Source organism: Lithobates pipiens, unplaced genomic scaffold (genome assembly GCF_037356315.1).
Source record: "Lithobates pipiens isolate NorthernLeopardFrog02 unplaced genomic scaffold, aLitPip1_a1.2 Scaffold_23, whole genome shotgun sequence".
Classification (NCBI taxonomy): Eukaryota; Metazoa; Chordata; class Amphibia; order Anura; family Ranidae; genus Lithobates; species Lithobates pipiens.
In genome coordinates, this window is record NW_027507785.1 from 58261376 (window position 1) to 58286983 (window position 25608).

A 25608-nucleotide genomic window follows, 5' to 3' on the forward strand; every position below is an offset into this window, starting at 1 on the left:
GCATCCTCCTTTTCTCTGTGTTCATAGTAACCAGTCAGCATCCTCCTTTCTCTCAGTGTTCCCCATAGTAACCAGTCAGCATCCTCCGTTCTCTCACAGTGTTCCCCTTATACTTCTGGCAACATCCAGTTACCTTCCCCTTCCTAACATGCATTAGAGCCATATGTTTGGTTACTGTGGACCATGAAGGCAGGTTCTCTTTCAGACACTTCTATAGATGCATTCTTATGTTTTCTTTTATTTACTACTAAAGGAGCTGATCGCACTTGGATTCAGTAATCTAGTTGGGAGCTTCTTCCACTGTTTTGCGGTCACCACATCGATGTCCAGGACTCTGGTGCAGGAGAGCACAGGGGGGAACACACAGGTAACGATCGGTTAGAGACCCCATAACTGGTCCCCACTATGACATATGGAGTGTTAGAAGCCGGCTGACAATTTTTAAAGGAATACACAGTAGCATAGCCATACCTCCCAACATTGTGAGATGGGAATGAGGGAAACCTCCTAGCAAAAATGTATGTAGGCATATGACATACCCCCTTCTACACCCCCTTAAAGGAGAATTAACCAAAAAAAAAAAAAAAAAAAGTGAAATAGATCCACTAGTGCTTTTTTTTTTTTTTTTTTTTTTTTTTTTTTAACCACTGCTATTCCCTTATATTGGCTTTTAAAATTTGCAAATGCAGCAATTAAAAATATGGATGAAAGGTTTAGCGCTGGGAAACACTTTTTGAAAGATAAAAAGTGCATTTTATATACAACTATATGGATCAGACCAAAATGAGGGACAAATGAGGGGAAAGAGGGACAGGGGGACATTGCTCCAAATCAGGGAACAGTCCCACGAACTCGAGGACAGTTGGGAGCTATGGCATAGCTCTCAACTGTCCCTGATTTCGAGGGACCGTCCCTCATTCAGAAAAAAAGTCCCTCTGTCCCCCTTTCCTCCTCATTTGTCCCTCATTTTGCTCTGATTTATATAGTTGTATATAAAATGCACCACTTATCAATCAAAGTGTTACCCAGTGCTAAACCTTTCATCCAGTTTCTAAATTGCTGCATTTGAAAAAGCCAATATAAAGGAATAGTGTCATGGTTAAGCAGTGATCTTCCTGTGTTTGCTTACCTCCCCTCATGTGTTCAGACTAAGAGGCCAGCCACTTCCACCTGGTGGTTTTTATAACCTCTCCTCTAAGCATGGCTCCACCCCAGGCCCTATCAGGGAGCCCTATATTAACCTGTGCACTGCAGGCCATCAGTGCTGATCAACCATTGTGTATTCCTTTGTGTGTTAGCTTCCTGTTACCTGCCGTGTGCGATTCTGTTGTTTCCCGTTACCGACTTTGGCATGTCCTAGACTATCCCTGTTTGCCTGTGATCCTGACCCTTTGGCGTGTCTCCAACTATTCCCGTCTGCTTGTGGCCCCGACCTTGGCTTTGTCCCTCACCATCCCTATCCTCCTGTTGCCTACTGTGGGTGTGAGCTGGGGGACCCTGGGGGTCACGACCTGGAGCCAGTTGCAGCCAAGTCCATCCTCACCACTAGAGGCGCTGGTGAACACCTGCTGGCTCTTAGACTCCGCGCCCCAGGGAATCTTACGCTCTAACCCCAGTGGGATCTGTCCCCCGTCTGCAGCAGTCAGCCGTAGGGTCCACAACCTTGCGGTGCACCCCTGATCCCTACGGTGTGCATCTGTCACCTCGCCTCAAGGTGACCTGACAAATAGAAAAGGTAAAAAAGCACTTGTGGGTTTAACCAATCCATATTTTTTTTGTACAATTCTCCTTTAAGGGGGTGTGTTCTATGCCTACATACTTTTGCTAATAGGTGTCCCTCATTCCCATCTCACAATGTTGGGAGGTATGCAGTAGCTACATTACAATGAGGATAAATGTCTCAGCCACATTCCTCCCAAGTTCTTGTCCTCGGGTTGTTTATAATTATGGGTGGCAGTCACTTTGGTTTAGGCTTAAGCCGCGTACACACGGGCGGACTGTCTGGCCTACTTAGTCCACCGAAACACATTTGAGCGGACAGTCCGCTCGTGTGTGGGCTTCAGCGGACTTTTTCAGCGTGCAGTCTGGCGGACTAAGTATTTCGGAATTTCCGTAATACTGTCTTTTGGACTCGCATTTCGACGGACAATCCGCCCGTGTGTATGCCAGTCCGCCGTACTTTTGAAATGAGCGGACTTTTCCCGCCCGGAGAAAAGTCCGCTCATTTCGAGCGGGTATCCAGGTAGGCGGGGCCCGCGAAGGAGACGTCGCTGGCCCCGCCGCCTGGTATGGACTTAAAGGGGACCCCCAACGCCGAAAAAAATCAGCGTGGGGGTCCCCCCAAGTCCACAACAGACCCTTGTCCGAGTGACATGTGACATAAAGCCATGTGACACCGCCCCTTGTCCCTATATAAGTGGCCGCGCAGTGCATCCCTGGCATTCCGGCCAGAGAGATCGTCGAGGCAACATCTCCTGGAGAAGAAGAAGAAGAACGGAAGGCGGCGACAGAAGACCGGGCCACCGCCTGTAAAAGAGCTATAAGAAGGCGCCGTGGCCCGGCAGAAGAACCGAAGAGGGGGACAAGACCCCCAAAGTCGGGAGAAGAGGCCCGGCGGCGAGGAAGAAAGCCGGACTCCTCCGCTAGTAAAAGAGCTACAAGAAGATAGCGGAGGAGTCCGGCGAGAAGACCCCCAAAGACGGAAGACCCCCGGAGCTGTGCAATAAAGTATTTTATCTCGTGTGTTGTGTTTTTTTTTTTGTACTTTTATTTTACAGGTGAATGGGTAGGAGTACATACTCATTCACATAGGGTGGGGGCCGGTATCCGGGGGCCCCCTTATTAAAGGGGGCTCCCGGATTCCGATAAGCCCCCCGCCCGCAGACCCCGACAACCAACGGCCAGGGTTGTCGGGAAGAGGCCCTTGTCCTCATCAACATGGGGACAAGGTGCTTTGGGGTGGGGGGGCTCGCTCGCCCCCCTTTCCTGGCCGGCCGGGTGGCGTGCTCGGACAAGGGTCTGTTGTGGACTTAGGGGGGACCCCCACGCCGATTTTTTTCGGCGTTGGGGTTCCCCTTTAAGTCCATTCTAGGCGGCGGGGTCAGCGACGGGGTCAGCGACGTCTCCTTCACGGGCCCCGCCTACCTGGAGACGTGCTCGAAATGAGCGGACTTTCCTCCGCGTGTGTGGGCGAGTCCGTTCATTTCAAAAGAAGGGCGGATAGTATGGCGGACTTAGTACGCCGTATTAGTCCGCTCAAAAAGTGGTGTGTGGTCAAGTCTGTTCATTCGAAAGTATGACGGACTGTCCGTCGGATTGTCTGACGGACTAAGTTGGCCAGACAGTCCGCCCCGTGTGTACGCGGCTTTAGAAGGAATTGTGGGTGTGAACAAATTGTGGCAACAGTGGGTGGGGCTTAGAAGGGTATAATTTGAATCTAATCCTTCTATTGATCAATAGAGTGTAAAGCATAGAATGCAGGGATCAGGATTACATAACACACAGAGTGCAGGGATTAGTAAGTAAAGCACAGACTTTACGGGGCATGCTCCGTAGACAGCGGTGCCTGTCTTTCGGCAAATATCTCCTAAACCGTGTAGGTTTAGGAGATATTTCTTGGACCTACAGGTAAACCCTAATCTAGGCTTACCTGTAGGTCAAAGTTGGTTGTAAGGGTTTACAACCACTTTAAGTAAAGCACAGACTTCAGGGGTCATGAGTAAGCAATGCAGAAAGTTTAGGGATCAGTAGGGAGGAACAACAAATGTAATGGTCAGGACTAAGTAAGGCACACAGTTCAGAGTCTAGAATTAAGCAACACAGAGATTTCACGGGGTCAGCAGAAAGTAATGAAGAGAAGTCAGGGGTCAGGAGTAAATAGCATACAGAGTTAGGGGGGTCAGGAGTAAGACCCCTTTCACACAGAAGGCATTTTTCTGGAGTTTTAACTCTAAAAATGCCTCCCTTGCCACCCCAATGTGAAAGCCTGAGTGCTTTCACACTGGGGGGGTGCGCTTGCGTCCTGCAAGCAGCATCTTTGGGGCTGTGCGGGAGCAGTGTATACACCGCTCCTAAACTGCCCCTGCCATTGAAATCAATGCAGTGGCGCTTTTAACCCCTTGTTAACCCCTTCTTTGGAGTTAAAAGCGCCCCGCTCCCACTCGCACAGTGCTGGTAAAGCGCCGCTAAAGCGGCGCTTTACCCCTGACGCAGGGCGATCTTCAGTGTGAAAGGGGTCTTAGTGATGTCTAGAGCTAAAGAGTCAGGATTAAGTAAAGCACAGAGTTCAGGGGTCAGGATTAAGTAATGCAGAGAGTTCGGGGGTAAGAGCACAGAGAGTTAGGCAGACAGGATTTAGTAGAGCACAGAGTTCAGGGGTCAGGATTAAGAGATGCTGAGGGTTCAGGGGTCAGGATTAAAGGAATGCAGAGGGTTCAGGGGTCAGGATTAAAGGAATGCAGAGGGTTCAGGGGTCAGGATTAAGTAAAGCAGGGTGTTCAGAGGTCAGGATTAAAGGAATGCAGAGGGTTCAGGGGTCAGGATTAAAGGAATGCAGAGGGTTCAGGTGTCAGGATTAAGTAAAGCAGGGTGTTCAGAGGTCAGAATTAAGTAATACTGAGAGGTCAGGAGTAAGTAATGCAGAAAGTTTAGAGGTCAGAAGTAATAGCACAGAGAGACAGGAGTAAGTAATGCAGAGAGTTTACAGGTCAGGAGTAAGTAGCACACAAAGTTCAAGGGTCAGGAATAAGTAAAGTACAGTTCAGTAGTTAGGAATAGGTAACACACAGAGTTCAGGGGTCAGGATTAAATAACAGAGTTCAGGGGTCAGGAGTAAGTAACCTCCCAAGTTGGGTCAAGAGTAAATAACATCCAGAGTTGAAGAGTCAGGAATGGGTAAAGCACAGAGTTCACTACTTAGGAATAGGTAACACACAGAGCTCAGGGGTCAGGATTAAGTAACGCAGATGTCAGGATTAGGTAACACAGAGAATTCAGGGGTCAGGATTAAGTAATGCAGAGAGGTCAGGGGTCTTGACTAAGTAACCCAAAGAGTTCAGAAGTCAGGAATAGGTAACGCATATAGTTCAGGGGTCAGGAGTAAGTAATGTCCAAAGCTCAAGAGTTAGCATTAAGTAAAGCACAGAGTTCAGGGATTGGGAATGGCTAACGCACAGAGTTCAGGGATTGGGAATAGCTAACCCACAGAGTTCAGGGATCGGGAATGGCTAACGCACAGAGTTCAGGGATCGGGAATGGCTAATGCACAGAGTTCAGGGATTGGGAATAGCTAACCCACAGAGTTCAGGGATCGGGAATGGCTAACGCACAGAGTTCAGGGATCGGGAATGGCTAACGCACAGAGTTCAGGGATCGGGAATGGCTAACGCACAGAGTTCAGGGATCGGGAATGGCTAACGCACAGAGTTCAGGGATCGGGAATGGCTAACGCACAGAGTTCAGGGATCGGGAATGGCTAACGCACAGAGTTCAGGGATCGGGAATGGCTAACGCACAGAGTTCAGGGATCGGGAATGGCTAACGCACAGAATTCAGGGATCGGGAATGGCTAACGCACAGAGTTCAGGGATCGGGAATGGCTAACGCACAGAGTTCAGGGATCGGGAATGGCTAACGCACAGAGTTCAGGGATCGGGAATGGCTAACGCACAGAGTTCAGGGATCGGGAATGGCTAACGCACAGAATTCAGGGATCGGGAATGGCTAACGCACAGAGTTCAGGGATCGGGAATAGGTAACGCACAGAGTCCAGGGATCGGGAATAGGTAACGCACAGAGTCCAGGGATCGGGAATAGGTAACGCACAGAGTCCAGGGATCGGGAATAGGTAACGCACAGAGTCCAGGGATCGGGAATAGGTAACGCACAGAGTCCAGGGATCGGGAATAGGTAACGCATAGAGTCCAGGGATCGGGAATAGGTAACGCACAGAGTTCAGGGATTGGGAATTTAGCAACACAGAAAGTTAGGGGGTCAGGATTAGGTAATGCAGAAAGTTCAGAGGTCAGAAGTAACTAACACAAAGTTTAGGTGTCAGGAGTATGTAGCACACAGAGTTCAAAAGTCAGGAATAAGTAACGCACAAAGTTCAGGGGTCAGGATTAATGCGCACACAAGAATGGTCAGGATGTTTCTATTATTACAATGCAGAGGTTATAAAATGCAAGTGTATCCTGTGACCATAGAACCCCTTTGTATAAAAACTAGAGGGATGGCTCTGTTATCCTTAGTACCCAATCAGAATCAAGCTGTTACTCTTCCATTGCCTTGTAGAAAATGAAAGCCAGGCCATCACTGGATGAAGCATAAAAAAAATAAAAAAAAATAAATAAAATGAAATTGTGCCCTATTTACTTGTATGTATAGATATTGTAAATACTAAAATATCACTTCCAGATTGCAGGATGCGTGTCTTCCTTGATAATCCTGGTAATCATTCTGAGAGCTGGGGAATTGTTCACATGTCTTCCTAAGGTAAGTACATGTCATTTTTAAAGTGTAAATGCACGATGGCACCTACAAAATATAGCAAGGCACTTGTACAGTGCATGTATAGTATTCCTTCCAGGAATTGCATATCTCCTGAAATGCCTGTAAGCTGCAGCATGCAGGACCAGCAACCATTAACTTGGAACACTCCAGTTCCAGGTCATGTGATCTGAAGGATCCGTGTTAAAGTGTAACTATGGACAAAAATATTCACACAGCATTTTCTGTTTTTCCACATCCTCCATGGTTTTATTGCCTGTTGATCCAGACCATGATGTCCAGCAAAGTGGCAGTTATAGACTTGGGAGGGCGCTTTGAACAGTCAGCTTTTATTTATATGGTTCAAACGCTTTTTTTTCCTAAAGCACCAAAAACTGTTGCATTACCTACTTAACCACTGGAAGACCAGGACTTTTCTGGCACTTTTTGATTACAGGTTTAAATCCAGTATTTTTTGTTAAAAAATTACTTATGACCCCCAAACATATAATTCTATCTAAGAGATCCTAGGGAATAAAATGGCAATCGTTGCAATTTTTTGTGTCACACGGTATTTGACAAAAATACATTTTAATGAATAAAAAACAAACAAACAAAAAAAAAACACTATATACCCCATTTTTTTGTACAATATGAAAGATGATGTTAGGTAAATAGATACCCAACATGTCATGCTTTAAAATTCTGCATGCTCGTGGAATGGCGACAAAATATGGTACTTAAAATTTGCCGTAGGCAACATTTTAAACACCTCAAAAGGTTACCAGAAAAGGTCTAGCGCTAGAATTATTGCTCTCGCTTTAATGTTCGCGGCGATACCTCAAATGTGTGAAGTGAACACAGTTTACATATGCATGCACGACTTATGTATGCGCTCACTCCTGCGCGCGATCACAAAGGGATTGGGTGACGCTTTAAAAATTTTTTCTTTAACTTATTTTTGATTTTTACACTGTTCCTTTAAAAAAAAATATTTTTTTTTAATTTTTATTCCTATTACAGGGAATGTGAACATCCCTTGTAATAGAAATAAGGATGACAGATTCTCTTTATGGACAGATCTGGGGTCAAAAAGACCCCATATTTGTGGCATGTTGATTGCATAGAATATAGACTGAGAATTCCTATCGGATGAGATTGATCAAAAAAGAAAATTGATCGATCAAAGTGTTTATGACACGATAAGGCTACCCTGTCCACAGGGTGATATGACAACACTGCTGTGAGAAGTATGGGAGGAACAGTGTTGTCAGCCTGGAGGGTTCAACTGGTAATAAAACTGCTATGAAAAGGGCTTACAAGAACTGCTGTGTACATGTTGATTGATAAAGCACAATTCATGTGCGAAACATGTAAGCCGTGCCTCCCTTGCTTGTACATGTAGTGCTCTTCATGGTTTTATGTGAATAAAGGCATTTGGATCTGTGGAGGCCAGTCAAGTTCCTCCACCCCAAACTCGCTCATCCATGTCTTTATGGACCTCTATAGACATCGTTCCGGTAAAGCAGGTCCACGCTGTAGCCGTCATTTCGGCTATAGTGCGGATCTGTAGAGGTTAAAGTACAACTAAAGGCAAAACTTTTGGGTTTTTTCGTTTTGGACAGTGTGGAGAGGGATTGGAACCCATCCGATTTTTATTGCCGTCTGTGTGCCCCTATTTGGGAGATTCACTTTCTCAATTTGTCCATGTCCATTGACTGAAAACGAAAGAAAATTCCAAATTTAGAGTTGTCACCAGAACAGGAAAAAGAAAAAAAAATCTTTCAATGGGAACTCTCTGGTGACAGCTAGGGATTTCCTCAAATTGGAGGGATTATCTCTCACTTCCTGTTATGGCTATGGGACAGGAAGTGAAGGGAAATATCCCCAATGGGACACAGATGACGCAATCCCCACCCCCCGTGAAAAAAAAAAACCTGACAGACCCTCCCTTACTCCATCCAAAATGAAAAAAATAAAAGTTTGCCGTTACTACTACTTTAATACAAACTCTACTAATGTCACTGCTACTGCGGCTGGTACATATCTGTTGTCAGTTTAAATAAAACAGATCTGGTCACATTCACATATAACTAAAAATCATTTTAAATACTGGTGTTTTTTCTTTTGTTTTCTCAATTATTATTTTTTTTCCTGCACCAGGCGATTCTGTCAACGATCGTCATTGCCAACCTGAAAGGCATGTACAAGCAATTTATGGATATACCGGTCCTATGGCGCACCAACAAGTACGATTTGGTAAGCGTATTCTGTGCTTTTAACTAGTCACTGTACATAAAGCTGAACTCCAGCCACAAAAAATAGGATTTTTGTACTCACCGTAAAATCCTTTTCTCTGAAGTTCACTGACTGACACAGCTCCATTAATCTTGACCATAGGGTTGTTACGCCACCTTCAGGAGAGGACTAGGCAGAACATGTTAAAAACACAGAACTTTACAGTTCCGCCCAGGGGGCGGTCCCTCCAGTAACATCCCCTCAGCCTGCTTCCTGCAGCTCAGTACGTCAACAAGCAGAATAACGTAAACCAATAGGAGGGGAGGGTGCTGTGTCAGTCAGTGAACATCAGAGAAAAAGGATTTTACGGTGAGTACAAAAATCCTATTTTCTCTTTCGTTCACTGACTGACACAGCTCCGTTAATCTCGACCATAGGGACATCCCCAAGCAGTGTCATAACAAGGGGTGGGAACAGCATAAACTTCACCCACAACCAGAAGTGCTCCCTAACAGGGGAGTCACCACCCTATCTAGCCACATCAGAACTTGCGGTCAACAATGCAACAGTGCATTAATACTCGAAAGTAACTATTTTTGAAACAGAATAAAGAGTGCAGAATTGCAACATTAGCTGGCTGCCTGCAAAACTTTGCGACCAAAGCAGGCATCAATCGATGCGCTTACATCCACTTTGTAGAATTTGGTAAAAGTGTGAACGGATGACCAAGTTGCCACCTTACACACTTGAGTGACTGACGCTTGATGCCCAAGAGGTTCCAATTGCCCTGGTGGAAAAGGGCCGTGACAGGAAAGGGGGGAACCTGCCCCTTCAAGGCGTAGGCCTGTACCACAATCTGTCTGATCCACCTAGGATTGTTGGCCGACGAGGCCTCCTCACCTTTCTTTGGACCAGCTACCAAAATGAACAGAGTCTGACTTCCGAAAGGGAGCCGTGGCAGACAAATACACCCTTGAAGCCCTGACCACATCCAGGGAATAAAGGGCCACCTCTTTAGGATGTGTCGGTTTAGGACACAGAGATGGTAACACAATGTCTTCATTGATGTGAAACGCTGAAACCACCTTCGGCAGAAAAGAAGGTTGGGAACGCAACACCACCTTATCCTTATGGATAACCTGATAGAGAGACTTGCAAGACAAGGCCGCCAGTTCCAAAACCCTCCTGGCCGATGTAATGGCCACTAGAAAGACCACTTTCTGAGAGAGTCAACAAGGGAATGTCCCTGATGTTCTCAAATGGCGGTTTCTGAAGCGCCGACAACACCAGGTTCAGATCTCACGGGGGTAAAGGTGGACGCACCGGAGGGACTACATGCCGGACAACTTGAGACGCGGGGGGGGGGGGTCATTGGAGTGAAGACTTACAGTGAGTGTGGGGTAAAGAACTGCTCATATTGCAGAAAGTTGAATACCTTTACCGTTAGTAACAGCTGCAACATTGTTGCCTTAGGAGAAAGTGGTCCTACCTATACAGAAGTGGTGTCTGGCTGGAGGCCTTCACCTGTATAGCTGTTTACCTATACAAGTCTCAGAAGTCTGCCAGTTAACATTGCATCTACCCAAGAGTGTCCTGGCCCTAATCCTCTCTCCCACAGTTCTGTTTAAGAGAAAAATCTCTTTGCATTCAAAAAAAAGTATCTGGCACCCACCTATTCATCTTGCATTACACCCACCATGCCTTGTAACCCACTCTACACTGAAGGATGTCAGCTGTCTTTAATTCTGGCAGTCAGAATTTCGGATAATTTGTATCTAAACGAATAGAACGTAACAAAATTAATAATAATAAATAACAATAATAAAAACTTTATTTTATTATTATTAATAATTAGTTCAATTTGTTTAGATGCGGAATTCGTTATTTCGGATAATTCTTAACTTCAGATAAATTCGTATTCGTTACTAACAGACAAATTTGACAGGAAATTCCAATACCTATAATTTAATAGTTAGTTATGTTAGTTAAGTTAGCTATTAGTTAACCACTTGAGACCCGCGCTTTAGCCAAATGACGGCTACAGCGCGGATCTCCTTTTCCGGGACGACGTCTATTGACGTCGTCCCGTGCACGAGCGGCCTGCGCGCCCCCTGAGGGGCGCGCGCGGCGCGCTCTGTGATCGGCGAGTCTGTGAGACTCCCCTGATCACCGATCCGAGCAAGGGGTCGATCCCGACCCCTTATCACGTGATCAGCTGTCAGCCAATGACAGCTGATCAGGTGATACAACGGAGCCGGTAATCGGCTATTATTCCTCCTCGCGCTGATGTCCCGATCACCGGCGGCCGTGATCGGGACATCAGTCCCGATCACGGCCAGCCCTGCCAGTGCCCACCTGCCCCCTGCTTTGCCACATCAATAAAAAATGTGTCCCCCCCCTGTCAGTGCCACCCAGCAGTGCCCACAGTGCCACCCAGCAGTGCCCACAGTGCCACACAGCAGTGCCCACAATCTGCCTCAACTAAGGTGCTGCACCCCAGTGCCACATATCTGTGCCCAGCAGTGCCACCTATCAGAGCCACCTATCAGTGTCCATCAGTCCCATCTATCAGTGGTACCTATCAGTGCCCCTTAGTGCCACCCATCCATGCCCATCAGTGCCGCCTTATCTGTGCCCATCGGTGCCGCCCTATCTGTGCCCACCAATGCAGCCTATCAGTGCCGCCTCATCAGCGCACTTCAATGAAGGAGAAAAATGACCTGTTTGCAAAATTTTATGACAAACTGTTAAACATGATTTTTTTTTTTTGCATCTTTTTTTGTTTGTTTAGCAAAAAATAAAACTCTGAGCTGTAATTAAATACCACCAAAAGAAAGCTCTATTTGTGGGAAAAAAATTATAAAAATTTCATTTGGGTACAGTGTTGTATGCCCGCGCAATTGTCATTCAAAGTGCATCAGCGCTGAAAGCTGAAAATTGGTCTGGGACTGAGGGGGGTTTAAGTGCCCAGTAAGCAAGTGGTTAAACATTTTTTAATTTTCAGATTTTCTAATTTTAAAATGTTGTTTGGATTTTTTGAATTTACAAATTTATGTATTTCAATTATAACGAATGACCCGAAAAAAAACAAAGAAAATGAACAAATTTTTCGGAAATGCACATGTCTAGCATAGAGCAGGGAACTGAGCGTAATCTGAGATCTGAGTGGAAAGATAGGACACCCCTCTACACAATCTCATAGGGAAACATGCACAGCTGAGGCAGTTACCGGCTGTGTGCTGGAGCTCCCCGTCCCCCTGGATCTCTTGGAGTCCGCAATTGACTCATGCAGAAACTAGAGGAAAGAGCAGACAGAAGTCCCACTCAGTGCTTTGAACTAAGGCAAGTACACACTATAGAGGGATATGCTTTGCTCCTTTTTCATTTCAGAGGTTTAGAACCACTTGATGGTTTGTACTCGGCATGGATCCAAAAGTTGATGAATGAGCCCTTTAACTTTTTATAGAATTGGCCAATGACAAGTCTTTCCTCTCCCTTCCAGCTGATATGGTTGGTGACTTTCTTCTCGACTATCTGCCTCAACCTGGATATCGGACTTGCAGTTGCGGTGGTGTTCGGATTATTCACAGTGACGTTCAGGACCCAGCTGTGAGTTTTTATAACTTGGCCATGATGGTGCGCAAAACAGCCATACCACCAAATTGGGCTTAATGCAGTGTTAGTGACCTCATTTCCATGGATCTGCTTCATCTTACTAATTGCTTTCTCTCCAAGATTTTTTGTAAGATTGCACTTTAAAGCGGTATTAAACCTAAAACCAAAAATATAATCTACTGCAGCTTTCCAATCATTAGATGTAGCGGCTGCATTCGTTTTTTCTTTTCTTAGACTTTTTTTTTTTCTCCCTCTGCTTTCACCTGGCCAGTAACAACTCCTGTATTAGAGTGTCCGCACTCTGGATGAAGGAGCAACAGATACACCTTTGGAAAGTTTTTACCCCTTCATTATATCTTGAATAAAGAAGATTGGATTGTACCTTTCTGGGATGCCGGCTCTTTTTGACAATTTTCCACCCAGCTACTTTGATTATAAGATCAAAGGATGCCAGGTTAGAGAATGCCAACAAACGGGGCAAAACAAACAGGGTGACCCACAACTAGTGTTGGCCAATTTATCAGGAGACGATCGAGATTCACTTAGGCTGGTCATACATTATACAAATTGTACAATATTCCTTTCCATTTACCAAAACCATACAATATGAGGTCAAACCTCAACACTTTCAAATTTGCATGTAATCAGTCAGGCCCTTGCACTACATAGTTGAAGGTAAATCTAAAGTAAATTGAATAAGAAAATTGTATATTAAAGAGGAACTGCAGTCCGCTCACAAAAACATCTTTGCCATTCTGAAGCTTCCCTCCAACCACTATGCATATTATTTTATAAATGCTGTGATTCTGTACTTGGCAAATATGCTGCAGAAATCTCCCTCCACCAAGTCTGGCTGCATCCATTTTAACTGTGGGCAGGTGAAGCTACTGCCTGTTCACTTCCTGGATTTACACAGACACACCTCCAGCTCTGTAGCTCTCATTGGCCCTCTTATGATTCATCCCCCCCCTCCCTTCCTGGCAAACTCCCACAAGAGAGAGATGCATGATGTCATAAGCCTAGGCTTTTTTCCAGACAAGAAACAGGAAGTGGGCTGTATAAGGTACCGTATATACTCGAGTATAAGCCGAGATTTTCAGCCTCTTTTTTGAGGCTGAAAGTGCCCCCCTCGGCTTATACTCGAGTCATCGCTGTCTGCCCGCTCGATCAGCGTGTCGAGCAGACAGACAGCGGCCATTCTATAATTCAAAAGCCGCGCCTCCGGCTCCGCCTTCGCCTGTGATAGGCGGAACACTGAATTTCCCAGCAGCCTGTGTTCCGCCTATCACGGACATCGTATCATCCTCGTACTACGGACGAGGATGATACGATGTCCGTGATAGGCGGAACACAGGCTGCTGGGAAATTCAGTGTTCCGCCTATCACAGGCGAAGGCGGAGGCGCGGCTTTTGAATTTTACAATGGCCGCCGAGGCGCCGACGAAGAGGGCACGGGACAGAGGCAAGGCAAGGCACGGCACGGGACGGGACGGGACGGAGGCAAGGCAAGGCACGACACGGGACGGAGGCAAGGCACGGCACGGGACGGAGGCAAGGCACGGGACGGAGGCTCGGGACAAAGGCTCGGGACACAGGTAGGCTGGACACACACACACACACACACACACACACACACACACACACGGATGGATGGATGGAGACACACACACACACAGGGATGGATGGATACACACACACACAGGGATGGATGGATGGATGGATGGAGACACACACACACAGGGATGGATGGATGGAGACACACACACACAGGGATGGATGGATGGATGGAGACACACACACACAGGGATGGATGGATGGATGGACACACACACACACAGGGATGGATGGACGGACACACAGGGATGGACGGACACACAGGGATGGACGGACACACAGGGATGGACGGACACACACACAGGGATGGACAGGCATGTCTCACCCTCGGCTTATACACGAGTCAATAAGTTTGCCAGTTTTTTTGGGGGTAAATTGGGGGCCTCGGCTTATATTCGGGTCGGCCTATACTCGAGTATATACGGTATATACTGTTTTACTATTTAAAGTTAAAACAAGGGCAGAAGATTTAATAGAAGGAAAGTTGAAAAAATGACTGAAGGTCCACTTTAAGCTGTCTGATAAGGATGAATTCACTGCTCAGCATAGGTGAAAATAAATCATACCAAGTATGTGAAAAGGCCACTATGTTGCCACCTACTGGCTGGATAAAAAAACTGCACAACATTAGAAATAAAAAGTAAAAATATTAAATGTTTGTTAAGAAACAAAAAAAAAAAAAAAAAAACACAGACTACTATAAATTCTCTTTTTTATAAATCACAATTCGTATTGTATTATGATTATTTTATAACTTTTTCATTTCACAGACCTCATTACTCCCTCCTGGGGCAAATTGCAGAAACAGATATCTACCGAGACGCAGAAGAAAATATTACGGTAATGCTAGCATGCATATTTATTAGTGGAAATAAAGATTTATTTAACCCCTTCCTGCCCGCCCTGGCATCCCTTTAAGAAGTTTGGAGCGTCGTGGGGCAGGGAAGATGGGAGGATCAGCCAATCACCTGACCACTGAGATTGGCCATCACAGTTGATCCAGGACTGGCCCCACCCAGCTACTGATTTATAGCAGGGACCAGGAGTTGTATCTCACAGTTCGATCTCTGTGCTAGTAGCGTGCAGCGAGCATGCTCTCAACACAGAAACATTGACCACCCAGCAACATATGTGTTAGGCAGCCATAAAGGGGTTAAATGGGACCTGTCAAGTCAGGAATATAGGGGCTGCCACTAGCAACTTGGTTTTGAAGGTGCAAGGCGTGTGGCTGTAACTTTCATCCAATTACTTGAGGGATTAACCTGTTACAAGCACGTGTGAACTCCCAATCAGTCCCCAATGAGGACATTTCCCCTTACTTCCACCTACCACCATGACAAGAAGTGCAGGCTTATTTCCCCAATAGAAATGGGGAGTGCAACAAGGCACTTTAATATAGTGTAGTAGGAAGGGTTGGAGGAACCTCTATCAGGATTCTGTTGCTCACTTTGGTGACAAACCATTTCAGGTGACAAAACTTGACAGAAGTTCTGACACCTCACTCTATTGAAAATAAGAAAAGAAGCTCTGGTTGGATACTTTGTTTCAATGTACGAATGCTTGAAGGTTTGTTGTGGTGTTTTGTTTTTTTTTGGTTCTAGGCAAAAGAGATTCCTGGAGTGAAAATCTTCCAGTCAAGCTCACCCATTTATTTTGCAAATGCGGAGCTGTTCGCCAAAGCCCTGAAGTTGAAGGTGAGGGGCGCCTTTGTTTCTCCGTCCTGACAACAAGTTGTAAATTTGCAAGCTTGGAAATACCAACCCGTGAACCAAAAATTATGTTCATTGTGAGCAAAAAATTATAAAAAGTCCTGAAATTTACAAACCTGTCTTTCAGATGGGGGTCAATGTGGACAAACTGATTGAGAAGAAGAAGAAAGCCATTCAGAAGAGGAAGAAAGGCCTTCACAAAGTCATGAACCTGGCCAAGATCATCCTTGCCAAGACTCAAAAGGTGAGCGGTGAGGAACCGCAATGCAAATAAAGGCCTCACAGCATTTCTTCCAGAACATTGCAACCATCGGTTCCTTCTTATGGGAAATCCATACTTAAATGCTTGAGGTCCGGTTCACAATGAGGCAGCACGACTTACAGCGTGACTGCTTTAGGCGACCTGGACGCGACCACTGCGGCGACTTGCAAAACTTCTTCTGTATAGAAGTCAATGCAAGTCGCTCCCAAAGTCGTACAGGAACCTTTTACTAAGTCGGAGCAACTTGCGTCACTCCGATTAGAACAGTTCCATTGTACAGAACAGGACGCTACTTGTCAGGCGACTAAGTCGTCCTAGTGTGAACCGACCCTGAGGGCTCTGTGGCTTCCCTATAGAACGAATACACATTTGTAGTAAAAAACACATTGGCGGGTGCAAAAAGGGCTGCTGGCAGCACTGTACATAAGGCATTCTCAAGCGATGTAACAAGTGCTCCCAGATAGGGCAAACAATTAAAAAAGGCGTAGCAATGTCACGTCTGTTAGCTCTGACCAACGCGCTTCGTCATAACCGACGTCATCGGGGGCACTAGATTAACAAAAAAGCCCTTTGCGCTGCTACTCTCATGACCAATACAAACTTTCTTAACAAATCAATTACAGCTGCCGATACTCTATAACACTTCTCACATGCTCAAAAATAAACGTAAAAAATAAGAAATAGTGTCCTGAGAGAAGAGCACAGCAGGCTCCACCCACTGCATGCTGCCTGCAGAAATCTACAAGATCCTCTGTATTCCAGCTCCGGTCTTTCTCCACCACTGCAAATGGCATCAGGTCCATATAATTGCAGTTCCCTGTCCAGCAGGCACCTTTTCTCCACCACTCCTCCAGGATTATAGTATTGAAGCCAAGACAAGAGCTACATAGTGATTTTTTCTTTTTAAAACATATATTTTTTTATTAAAAACTGCTCTTTATATAACTCGCTCACATTTCAAAATGCTCAAGTGCACTTTGCACGGCCGGTACTGCAGACCACCAATACAGATACCGCCCTTCTGGGTATCATTTCGGACATAATCCAAGCTCCACGCCCCAACGCATTTCGTCACCAGGGGATGCTACTTTCTCAGGGAAATACTATAATCCTGGGAGGAGTGAAGGAGAAAAGGATCCTGCTGGACAGAGGATTGCAATTAAGGGGACCTGACACCTTTTGCCGTGGTAGAGAAAGACAGAAGCTGCAATACAGAGGTTCCTGTCGTTTTCTGCAGGCAGCCTGTAGTGGATGGAGCCTGCTGGGCTCCATCCACAGCTCTGTACAAACCATGTACAGCACAGTGATGAGGTCTTTTACAAGGTAATATCAGAGTATGTCAAGGCATTTTGTGCACACAAAGTGGATTTGTATAATTTGTGGCTCAGGTACAATCAGTTAGTGATTTAGTAGCCCCTTTTTTTTAGGCTACCAAATGTTTAATTTGCTTCCTTTCATAATTTCTATGCAGGGAAGTGGTTTGGAATTTCTGACCAATGCAGAAGGGGTCCTCGGAAGCCTAAAATCCATTAGCGAGTCCATCCCACAGACTCCGCTCACCCTTCGCTCTCTTGGCCTGGAGAGACTCGACTTCAGCTACCTAATCCTGGACTTCTCAGCTGTCAGCTTCATAGACACCGTTGGGGTGAAAATGTTAAAAATTGTGAGGATGATCATATCACTTAGAGGTCTTTTTGAAATGTCTTTCGGTATAGAGCATCAAATACCAACACGTTTAGAGGTAGACCTCCCTCTTCTCAGGGATAATATGCAAAGATTTTTATCATGGGATTCATTATTTTTACTGTCTGTGCCTTCTTGTCCTAGTGGCAATGAATACAGCAGGTGAGGTGGCATTTTCCCAGTAGGATCACCAACAGCAATGAAAACTTGAGAGAAGTATTAAAACTCTGGGCTTAGCCAATTGTCACGGCCCTATCCCCACCAAAGGACCCCAATATGTATGTTCTGTATTTTTTTTATTTATACCTACCTTTTTAAGATGTCTTCAGGCCAGTCAGGTGACCCACTCATGATTCCTCTTCCCCCTTTTCTCATGCCCTGGGAGTCCTCTACCCATGAAAGAGCTCCACTGGCATGTTAGCTCCCCTTTGCCTAGATGCAATAGGAATCAATAGGGCTGTCAGGACCTGCATCACCTGCTGGGGCCACTGTGCTTCCCAGAGTGGGAGGTTGTAGTTCCAGTGTCCACCAGCGGGTGTCTCCCCACAGCAAGAATATTCCACTAGTCAGTCTCAGCCTGATGCTGGCTGCTGGGAGGGTATTGATTCAGTGTTTTGCTTTTCTGCCAGATACTGCTCGCCACTTATCCTGAGCTTAGATACTGATCTTGCTCCTGCCCTGTATTTTGAACCCTGCTGCCTCTTTTATGTCCCCTTGTACCTGATCCCAGTCCTAGGTCCCCCTTCCCATCTGTTCCCTACGTGCAGTGGCAGCTGCTCATATGGGGCGCAGCCCCCCTAATCTCCATGTGCCCATCCCCTAATCGCAATGCAGGTCTCTAGACACACAAAATTATATGGGGTTGGTTTTTTTTAATTTATAAGCATGTGATTAGAGGCTGAGGTTTAATTGGCTTCAAAATGGGTGGGCTTGTGGCGCAGAGCACTGTGCCCTGAGCCCATCCACTTATGTGACATTAGCTAATTAATATTCCCTAATGTCTTCCTGCTTCTCCTCCTGGCCAAGAAGTGGGTCTTAAGACCAGATTGGCCGGGAAGAGAAGCGACCGGATTGGCCGGTAGGAGAAGCAGTGGGACATCTGCCCGGGAAGCAGGCGTGGAGAAGCAGCTAGGAAGCTGCCAAAGCCACCGAGGAGAAGCAGTGGGGAAGCCACCCGCGACCTGGTTGGGCTAAGTAGTGCAGGCCGATCAGGTGTGGGGGGGGGGGGGGTTGGGGTGGCTGGGAGGTTTGTTTACCACCCCTCCCAAAAGATTAGGCACCAGCCACCACTGCCTACATCTCCAGTTTTCTCTGTGGTCCCCATTTTTGTACATATTGTATATATTGAATTCCTTCTTGTTAGGTTGCTAGTTGGGCATTTTGGTTACATGGTTGTGGTTCCCTTGAATTTTCATGTTTGCTGCATTTCCCGTTTGCTGGTTCTTGAATGCCTTTTGCTTTAGTATTAATACATTTACAGTAAAACTTCGGATTTCGAGTAATGCGGTTTACAAGCGTTTTTCGCAATAAGAGCGGTTTTAAAAAAAAAATCCTGACTCAATTTGCGAGGGTTGTCTTGATAGACGAGCAGGATTCAAGCCTCTAGGGTGTGCAGTACCACATGTGGCCAGAGGTACGGGGGCACCGGTGACACACGAAATGCTCTGAAACACTCCATTCCCAAGTGTCTGAGTGTTTCCGAGTGTCTCCAGCGCCCCCCCCCCCCCGCACCTCTGGCCACATGTGGTACTGCATACACTATCAGTGACACTGGAACAAATTATCTAAGTTGATTCTTATGGGGAAACTCGCTTTGATATACGAGTGCTTTGGATTACAAGCATTCTTTTGGAACGGATTATGCTCCTAATCCAAGGTACTACTGTACTTTACTATATGGACGGGTCTCTGTTTCTTAATGTGGCCATCCCTGCTGCCGATTTCTGACAAAGGGCTGTGGTGACACCCTCTTCTGGAGCAGGACCATGACTCCCATTTATTCATAGTATTACATGACATTGGCTGTCATTTAACCCGGAAAACTGAGGACATCTTGTGGCAAAAAAGAAGTATCGCCAAGAGAATCTTTGGATTGAAAGTGAATATTACAGCTTGAGCTGGTCTTTATTTTATATCCTTCTTGGAAGCACATTTAATTTTTTTAATTGGTTCGAGTTGGGTTTTAACTTTTATCCAAAACAAAAAAGGTGCAAGGTCTGCTTTAATTAGATATGTTGCTCGATTGACTCTTTTCATTCTCTTTTATTTTAGGTTTTTGAAGAATTTCGGGAGATTGAAGTTGACGTGTATCTGGTAAACTGTCCGTGTAAGTTGTTTATGTATGGTTTAGTGTATATTAACCACTTGCCGCCCACCATATAGCAAAATGACGTCGGCAAAGTGGGTCCAATATCTTGCCCAGACGTCTTCAGGATATTGAGCTGCGGGGCGCGCATCGCCTCAATTCGTTGTTGCGGGGTGTCAGTCTGACACCCCGCAACACCGATCTAGGTAAAGAGTTTCTGATGGAGACGCTTTACCACGTGATCAGCCATGTCCAATCACGGCTGATCACAGTGTGGACAGGAAGAGCCGGTGATTGGCTTTTCCTCACTTGCGTCTGTCAGACGCGAGTAGAGGAGAGCCGATCGGCTGCTCCTCTGACAGGGGGGGAGGGTCTGTGCTGATTATCTGTGAGGGCCCCCCCCACCCCACAGTGGACGATCACACTGGATTTCACCACCAGGTATGCCACCCTAGACCATCAGGGATGCCAAACATTGCCCACAATGGATGCCAATCAGTGGCATCACTGATTGGCATTCAGTCCATACCACCTATCAGAGCAGCCCCATTCAGTGAAGGAGAAAACTTTTGTAAATTAAGCAAAATTTTAGTCTTTTTTTTTTTTTTTTTTTTAGCAGAAAATAAAAAATCCCAGAGGTGATCAAATACCACCAGAATAAAACGTGCGCGGTCAAAGCGTGACAGCGCTGAAAGATGGTCTGGGCAGGAAGGAGTATAAGTGCCCGGTATTGAAATGGTTAAGGTTGGGAGGTTGCTTTACCTCTACTCATACCTGTTCCCTCCCCCTCTTCTTGTATTGGTCATCCCAGCCTGACATAGAGAACAGATAGATCTATGTGATGACGGATCATTAATAAATTGTATTCTTCGGTTTGCAGCGGCCGTGTTACGACAACTAGAGAGCAGCAATTTCTTTAATGAGAACATCACCCCGGCTTCCATCTTTGCCTCCATCCATGATGCCGTTTCCTATATCTCCAGTGGACAGAACAGCGAATCCAGCTCACTCCAGGAAATCACAGCAATCTAACCAAATCCATTCTTTGGAGAGGACAATAGAAGGCTAATTTCTACCCTATGGACTACGGACACAATGAATAGCCCATTTCATCTCCAATTCAGCTCTAGGGTTCTCAGTTCGAGTCCCAACCACAACACTACCTGCACGGAGCTTGTACAGTCTCCCTGTGCCTCTGTGGGTTTCCTCCGGGTACTCCGGTTTCCTCCCACACTCTAATTTGGCTCCTGTCTAATATATATATGTAAAATTGATAGCACTATATAAGTATCTGTAATAAATGAAATCATTTTATATGTATGTATATATTTATATTATAACAAATCAGTAAAAATCTCATTAATCTTTAAAGGGTTACTAAACCCCCTTTGTTATTTAAAAAAAAAATGTCATACTTGCCTCCTCTTTGCAGTTGGTTTTGCACAGGGTGGCCCCAATCTTCCTCTCTGGGGTCCCTCAGTGGCGCTCCTGGCTCCTCCTCTTCTCAAAATCCCCGGCGGAGAAGCGATCTCCTTCTGAACACCCGTGCAGTCACGCTCCCGTGTCCTGCTGCTGCGTCCATTGACACAGACAGCAGGACTTGGCCCCGCCCCCCGGCTCCTACACCATTGAATTTGATTGAGAGCAGCAGGAGCCAATAGCAAGGAGGCCTGCCCCCTGCCAATCCTAGTTGGGGATTGGTCAGGCCTCCCTGAGACACCCCAAACAACTTCATCCCTCTTCCACTCCTCTTCTTTTGGAATCCTCTAGATCAGGCATGTCCAAAGTACAGCCCGCATTCCAGTTTCGAACGGCCCGCCTGGTAATTTGGACATCTATACCTTTTGTGGCCGCTAAAAACAGATTTTCCTTTATGTAATGTGTTGGCGCTTGCCCTGCCCTTCCCTGTCCCCTCCGAGGCTGCAAATGGACATGGATCAGGCTGCACTGATGGCAATGGGGGGGGGGGGGGGGGGGCTGCATTCATGGTACTTGTGAGGCTGCAGATGGGCACCGATTAGGCTGCATTCATGGGCACTGATCCTTATTTTCCTTCACAGTTCTTTATTTAACCACTTGGGTACCGCGCTATTGGCGAATGACGGCATTAGCGCGGACCTAGATTGCTGGGACTACGTCTATTGACGTCGTCCCGGTTACGAGCGGCCTGCGCGCCCCCTGAGGGGCGCGCGCGGCGCGCTCTGTGATCGGCGAGTCCGTGAGACTCGCCTGATCACCGATCCGTGTAAGGGGTCGATCCCGACCCCTTATCACGTGATCAGCTGTCAGCCAATGACAGCTGATCATGTGATAAAACGGAGCCGGTAATCGGCTAGTATTCCTCCTCGCGCTGACAGAGCGAGGAGAAAAAAAAAAAGCCGATCGCCGGCGGCCGTGTTCGGGACATCAGTCCCGATCACGGCCAACAATTCAAGCGGACACCTGCCCCCTGCCAGTGCCCACCTGCCACCCGCAGTGCCATCCTGAAATAAAGTAAGTGCCCCCCTGTCAGTGCCACCCAGCAGTGCCCATAGTGCCCACAGTGCCACCCAGCAGTGCCCACAGTGCCACCCAGCAGTGCCCACAGTGCCACCCACAGTGCCACCCACAGTGCCACCCAAAATCTGCCTCAAAGGTGCTGCACCCCAGTGCCGCCCATCAGTGCCCAGCAGTGCCGCCCATCAGTGCCCAGCAGTGCCACCTATCAGAGCCACCTATCAGTGCCCATCAGTCCCATCTATCTGTGGTACCTATCAGTGCCCATCCGTGCCACCCATCCGTGCCACTTATCCGTGCCACCCATCCGTGCCATCTTATCTGTGCCCATCTTTGCCCATCAGTGCCGCCTTATCTGTGCCTATTAGTGCCGCCTTAACTATGCCTATCAGTGCCCACCAGTGCAGCCTATCAGTGCCCACCAATGCAGCCCATCAGTGCCCACCAATGCAGCCCATCAGTGCCCACCAATGCAGCCCATCAGTGCCCACCAATGCAGCCCATCAGTGCCGCCTAATCAGCGCACTTCAATGAAGGAGAAAAATTACCCGTTTGCAAAATTTTATAACAAACTATTAAAACATGATTTTTTTTTTTTTTTTTTTTTGCATCTTTTTTTGTTTGTTTAGCAAAAAATAAAACTCCGAGCTGTAACTAAATACCACCAAAAGAAAGCTCTATTTGTGGGAAAAAAATGATAAAAATTTCATTTGGGTACAGTGTTGTATGCCCGCGCAATTGTCATTCAAAGTGCATCAGCGCTGAAAGCTGAAAATTGGTCTGGGACTGAGGGGGGTTTAAGTGCCCAGTAAGCAAGTGGTTAAAATTTAAGTTTTTTTCCCTGAGACTTCCCTCTTAAAGTGAAGGTGCGTGTTATACACCGAAAAATACGGAATATCCAAATAACACGCCCGAGCTCATCCCTTCAGCACACACAGCCACAAAGGCAAGAGAATTCTTGTTGGGTGGTGTATTAATGCGCGCATGAACACACTGAGAGCGAATTTTAATGGTTCAAAGAATGTCAGGCAAAATGGTCGGCCCTCACGCATGTTCACTTCATCAAATCTGGCCCTCTTTAAAAAAAAGTTTGGACACCCCTGATCTAGATAGAAGAAAGAGGGAGGTAACAGTGAGGTGATGGTAGTGGGAGTCATAGCTGCTACTCCAGCCACTCTCAGCTCACACAAACTCAAAACAAAACACCTGCCTAAATGTACTTACCAAAAAATAAATAAAAAAAACCCTACTCTAGCACCTACCTAGCCAACATACTTGCCAATATTGTAAACAAATTTATAGGGACACTTTTTTTTTGTCTGTAGGTGGAGTCTTATTAGAGGGCGGGTCGTTTGTTAGTAGTCATGGCATAGCGCGGGGTGGAACGAAAAATGTGGCACTCTATGAAAAACGGGCCTGATTTAAGCGCAATATTGGGCATGGCTTAAAGGAGGCGTGGCTCAAAGGGGGTGTGGTGAGAGAGATGTGTGTGATGAGGAGGGACAGCAGGCCCAGATCCTACACCACAATAGAAATGTGTTTTCCAGAAAGTTTAACAATTATCAGATAAAGATACTCCAAACACCTGGTGTTAGCACTTCAATCATCCTGGCACCATGGTTGTTGTGGTGTCAGGATGATTGAAGCGCAATATTTATATTATTACATTGTAATATAAAATTAAATCATTCAACTCACCATAATGCAGTGTGAGACCCCCGAGTGTGTCACCTGCCACCAGATGCCATCAGGTGCCCCCCCCAGCGGAGCCCCTCCTTACATCAGGTGCCCCCCCCCCAGCGGAGCCCCTCCTTACATCAGGTGCCCCCCCCAGCAGAGCCCCTTCTTACATCAGGTGCCCCCCAGCGGAGTCCCTCCTTGCATCTGGTGTCCCCCAGCGGAGCCCCTCCTTACATCTGGTGTCCCCTCTTTATGGACACGGGGCAGAGGGTTGGCGGAAGTTACATGAGTTCCCGAGTTACATTCCCTGTGAGTGTTCAGTGGAGAGGGGAGGGGCCACCGATCCATGCAACCAATCGGCTTCAGTGTACAAGAGAATTGTCTCTTTAGTGTCTTCATTTCCCAGGACAAAAGCAAAATCCCTGGATTTTAAATCGGGATGAGCGCCAATCAGGACCAGGGTCCAAAAAAAAAAATGACCAGTTACACTTACCGGTAATGGCTTTTCTAGGAAATCTTCCAGGACGGCACACCTGAGAGATGACTGGTCCACCTGACAGGAAACACAATCAACAACAAGTTTAAAAGTTCCCACCCCTCCCTCAGACCCTCAGTTATGGTAAAGAAAATCCCACACCAGTGTCAGAGGGAACATTCTGTGAGGAATCAATATACCACACCAATAAAACAAGGGTAGGGAAGTAGGCCTGCCGTCCTGGAAGATTTCCTAGAAAAGCCGTTACCGGTAAGTGTAACTGGTCATTTTCTCCAGTCATCTTCCAGGACGGCACACCTGAGACGATAAGCAAGAAGTTCAGGCCTACCTTTAGGGCGGGACAACCGCTTGTAGGACCTTCCTGCCAAATGCCAAATCCTTAGGGGACAACAGCTCCACTCTGTAGTGCCTCAGAAATGTTCTATGGCTCGTCCATGTTGCTGCTCTGCAGATCTAGTCGATTGAGGCGCCTGCCCTTTCTGCCCAGGAGGTCACCAGGGATCTGGTTGAATGCGCCTTAAGGCGGGTTGGCACTGGTTTACCTGCCTGCCTATAAGCAATAGATATGGTTTGTCTGACCCATCTAGCTATCGTTGCCTTAGAAGCTTGTAGACCCTTTCTCTTCCCTGAGAAGGTGATCAATAAGTGACTGGATCTCCTAAAGTCTTTCACTCTTTCCAAATAGACTAGGAGACAGCGCCTGACATCTAAGAAATGGAATCTTTCCTCTTCCTTATTCTTGGGATTCTGGCAAAAAGACGGGAGAATAATCTCCTGTGTTCTGTGAAATAGCGAAGCCACCTTTGGCAAATAAAGAGGATCCTGAGTGAGGATTACCCTATCCTCTAGGATACGCAAAAACGGCTCTTTAATCGAAAGGGCCTGTATATCACCCACCCTTCTGGCCGTAGTAAAGCCAGAAGGAAGGCCAACTTAAATGATAAAAGTCTAACAGAAATTTGAGCCACCGGCTCAAAAGGCCCCTTTGTTAGGGCATCTAATACCAGGGACAGGTCCCATGGAGG

General features: G+C 46.5%; 1 protein-coding gene and 1 long non-coding RNA gene across 2 annotated transcripts in view; one reads left to right on the top strand and one right to left on the bottom strand.

Annotated features, from left to right (window-relative positions):
• LOC143927561 (solute carrier family 26 member 6-like) overlaps positions 1–21225 on the top strand; it is a 90979-nt gene extending 69754 nt beyond the window's left edge. Inside the window, exons 10-19 of the mRNA XM_077451695.1 lie at positions 254–367; positions 6415–6492; positions 8650–8745; positions 12227–12333; positions 14723–14792; positions 15554–15646; positions 15789–15905; positions 17395–17586; positions 19878–19932; positions 20792–21225. Of these exons, the coding sequence (XP_077307821.1) occupies positions 254–367; positions 6415–6492; positions 8650–8745; positions 12227–12333; positions 14723–14792; positions 15554–15646; positions 15789–15905; positions 17395–17586; positions 19878–19932; positions 20792–20943 (1074 nt within the window). The 3' untranslated portion in view covers positions 20944–21225. The remainder of the gene's footprint in view (positions 1–253; positions 368–6414; positions 6493–8649; positions 8746–12226; positions 12334–14722; positions 14793–15553; positions 15647–15788; positions 15906–17394; positions 17587–19877; positions 19933–20791) is intronic.
• LOC143927562 (uncharacterized) overlaps positions 1–25608 on the bottom strand; it is a 51820-nt gene that overhangs the window by 14433 nt on the left and 11779 nt on the right. The gene's annotated exons all lie outside the window — the stretch shown is intronic.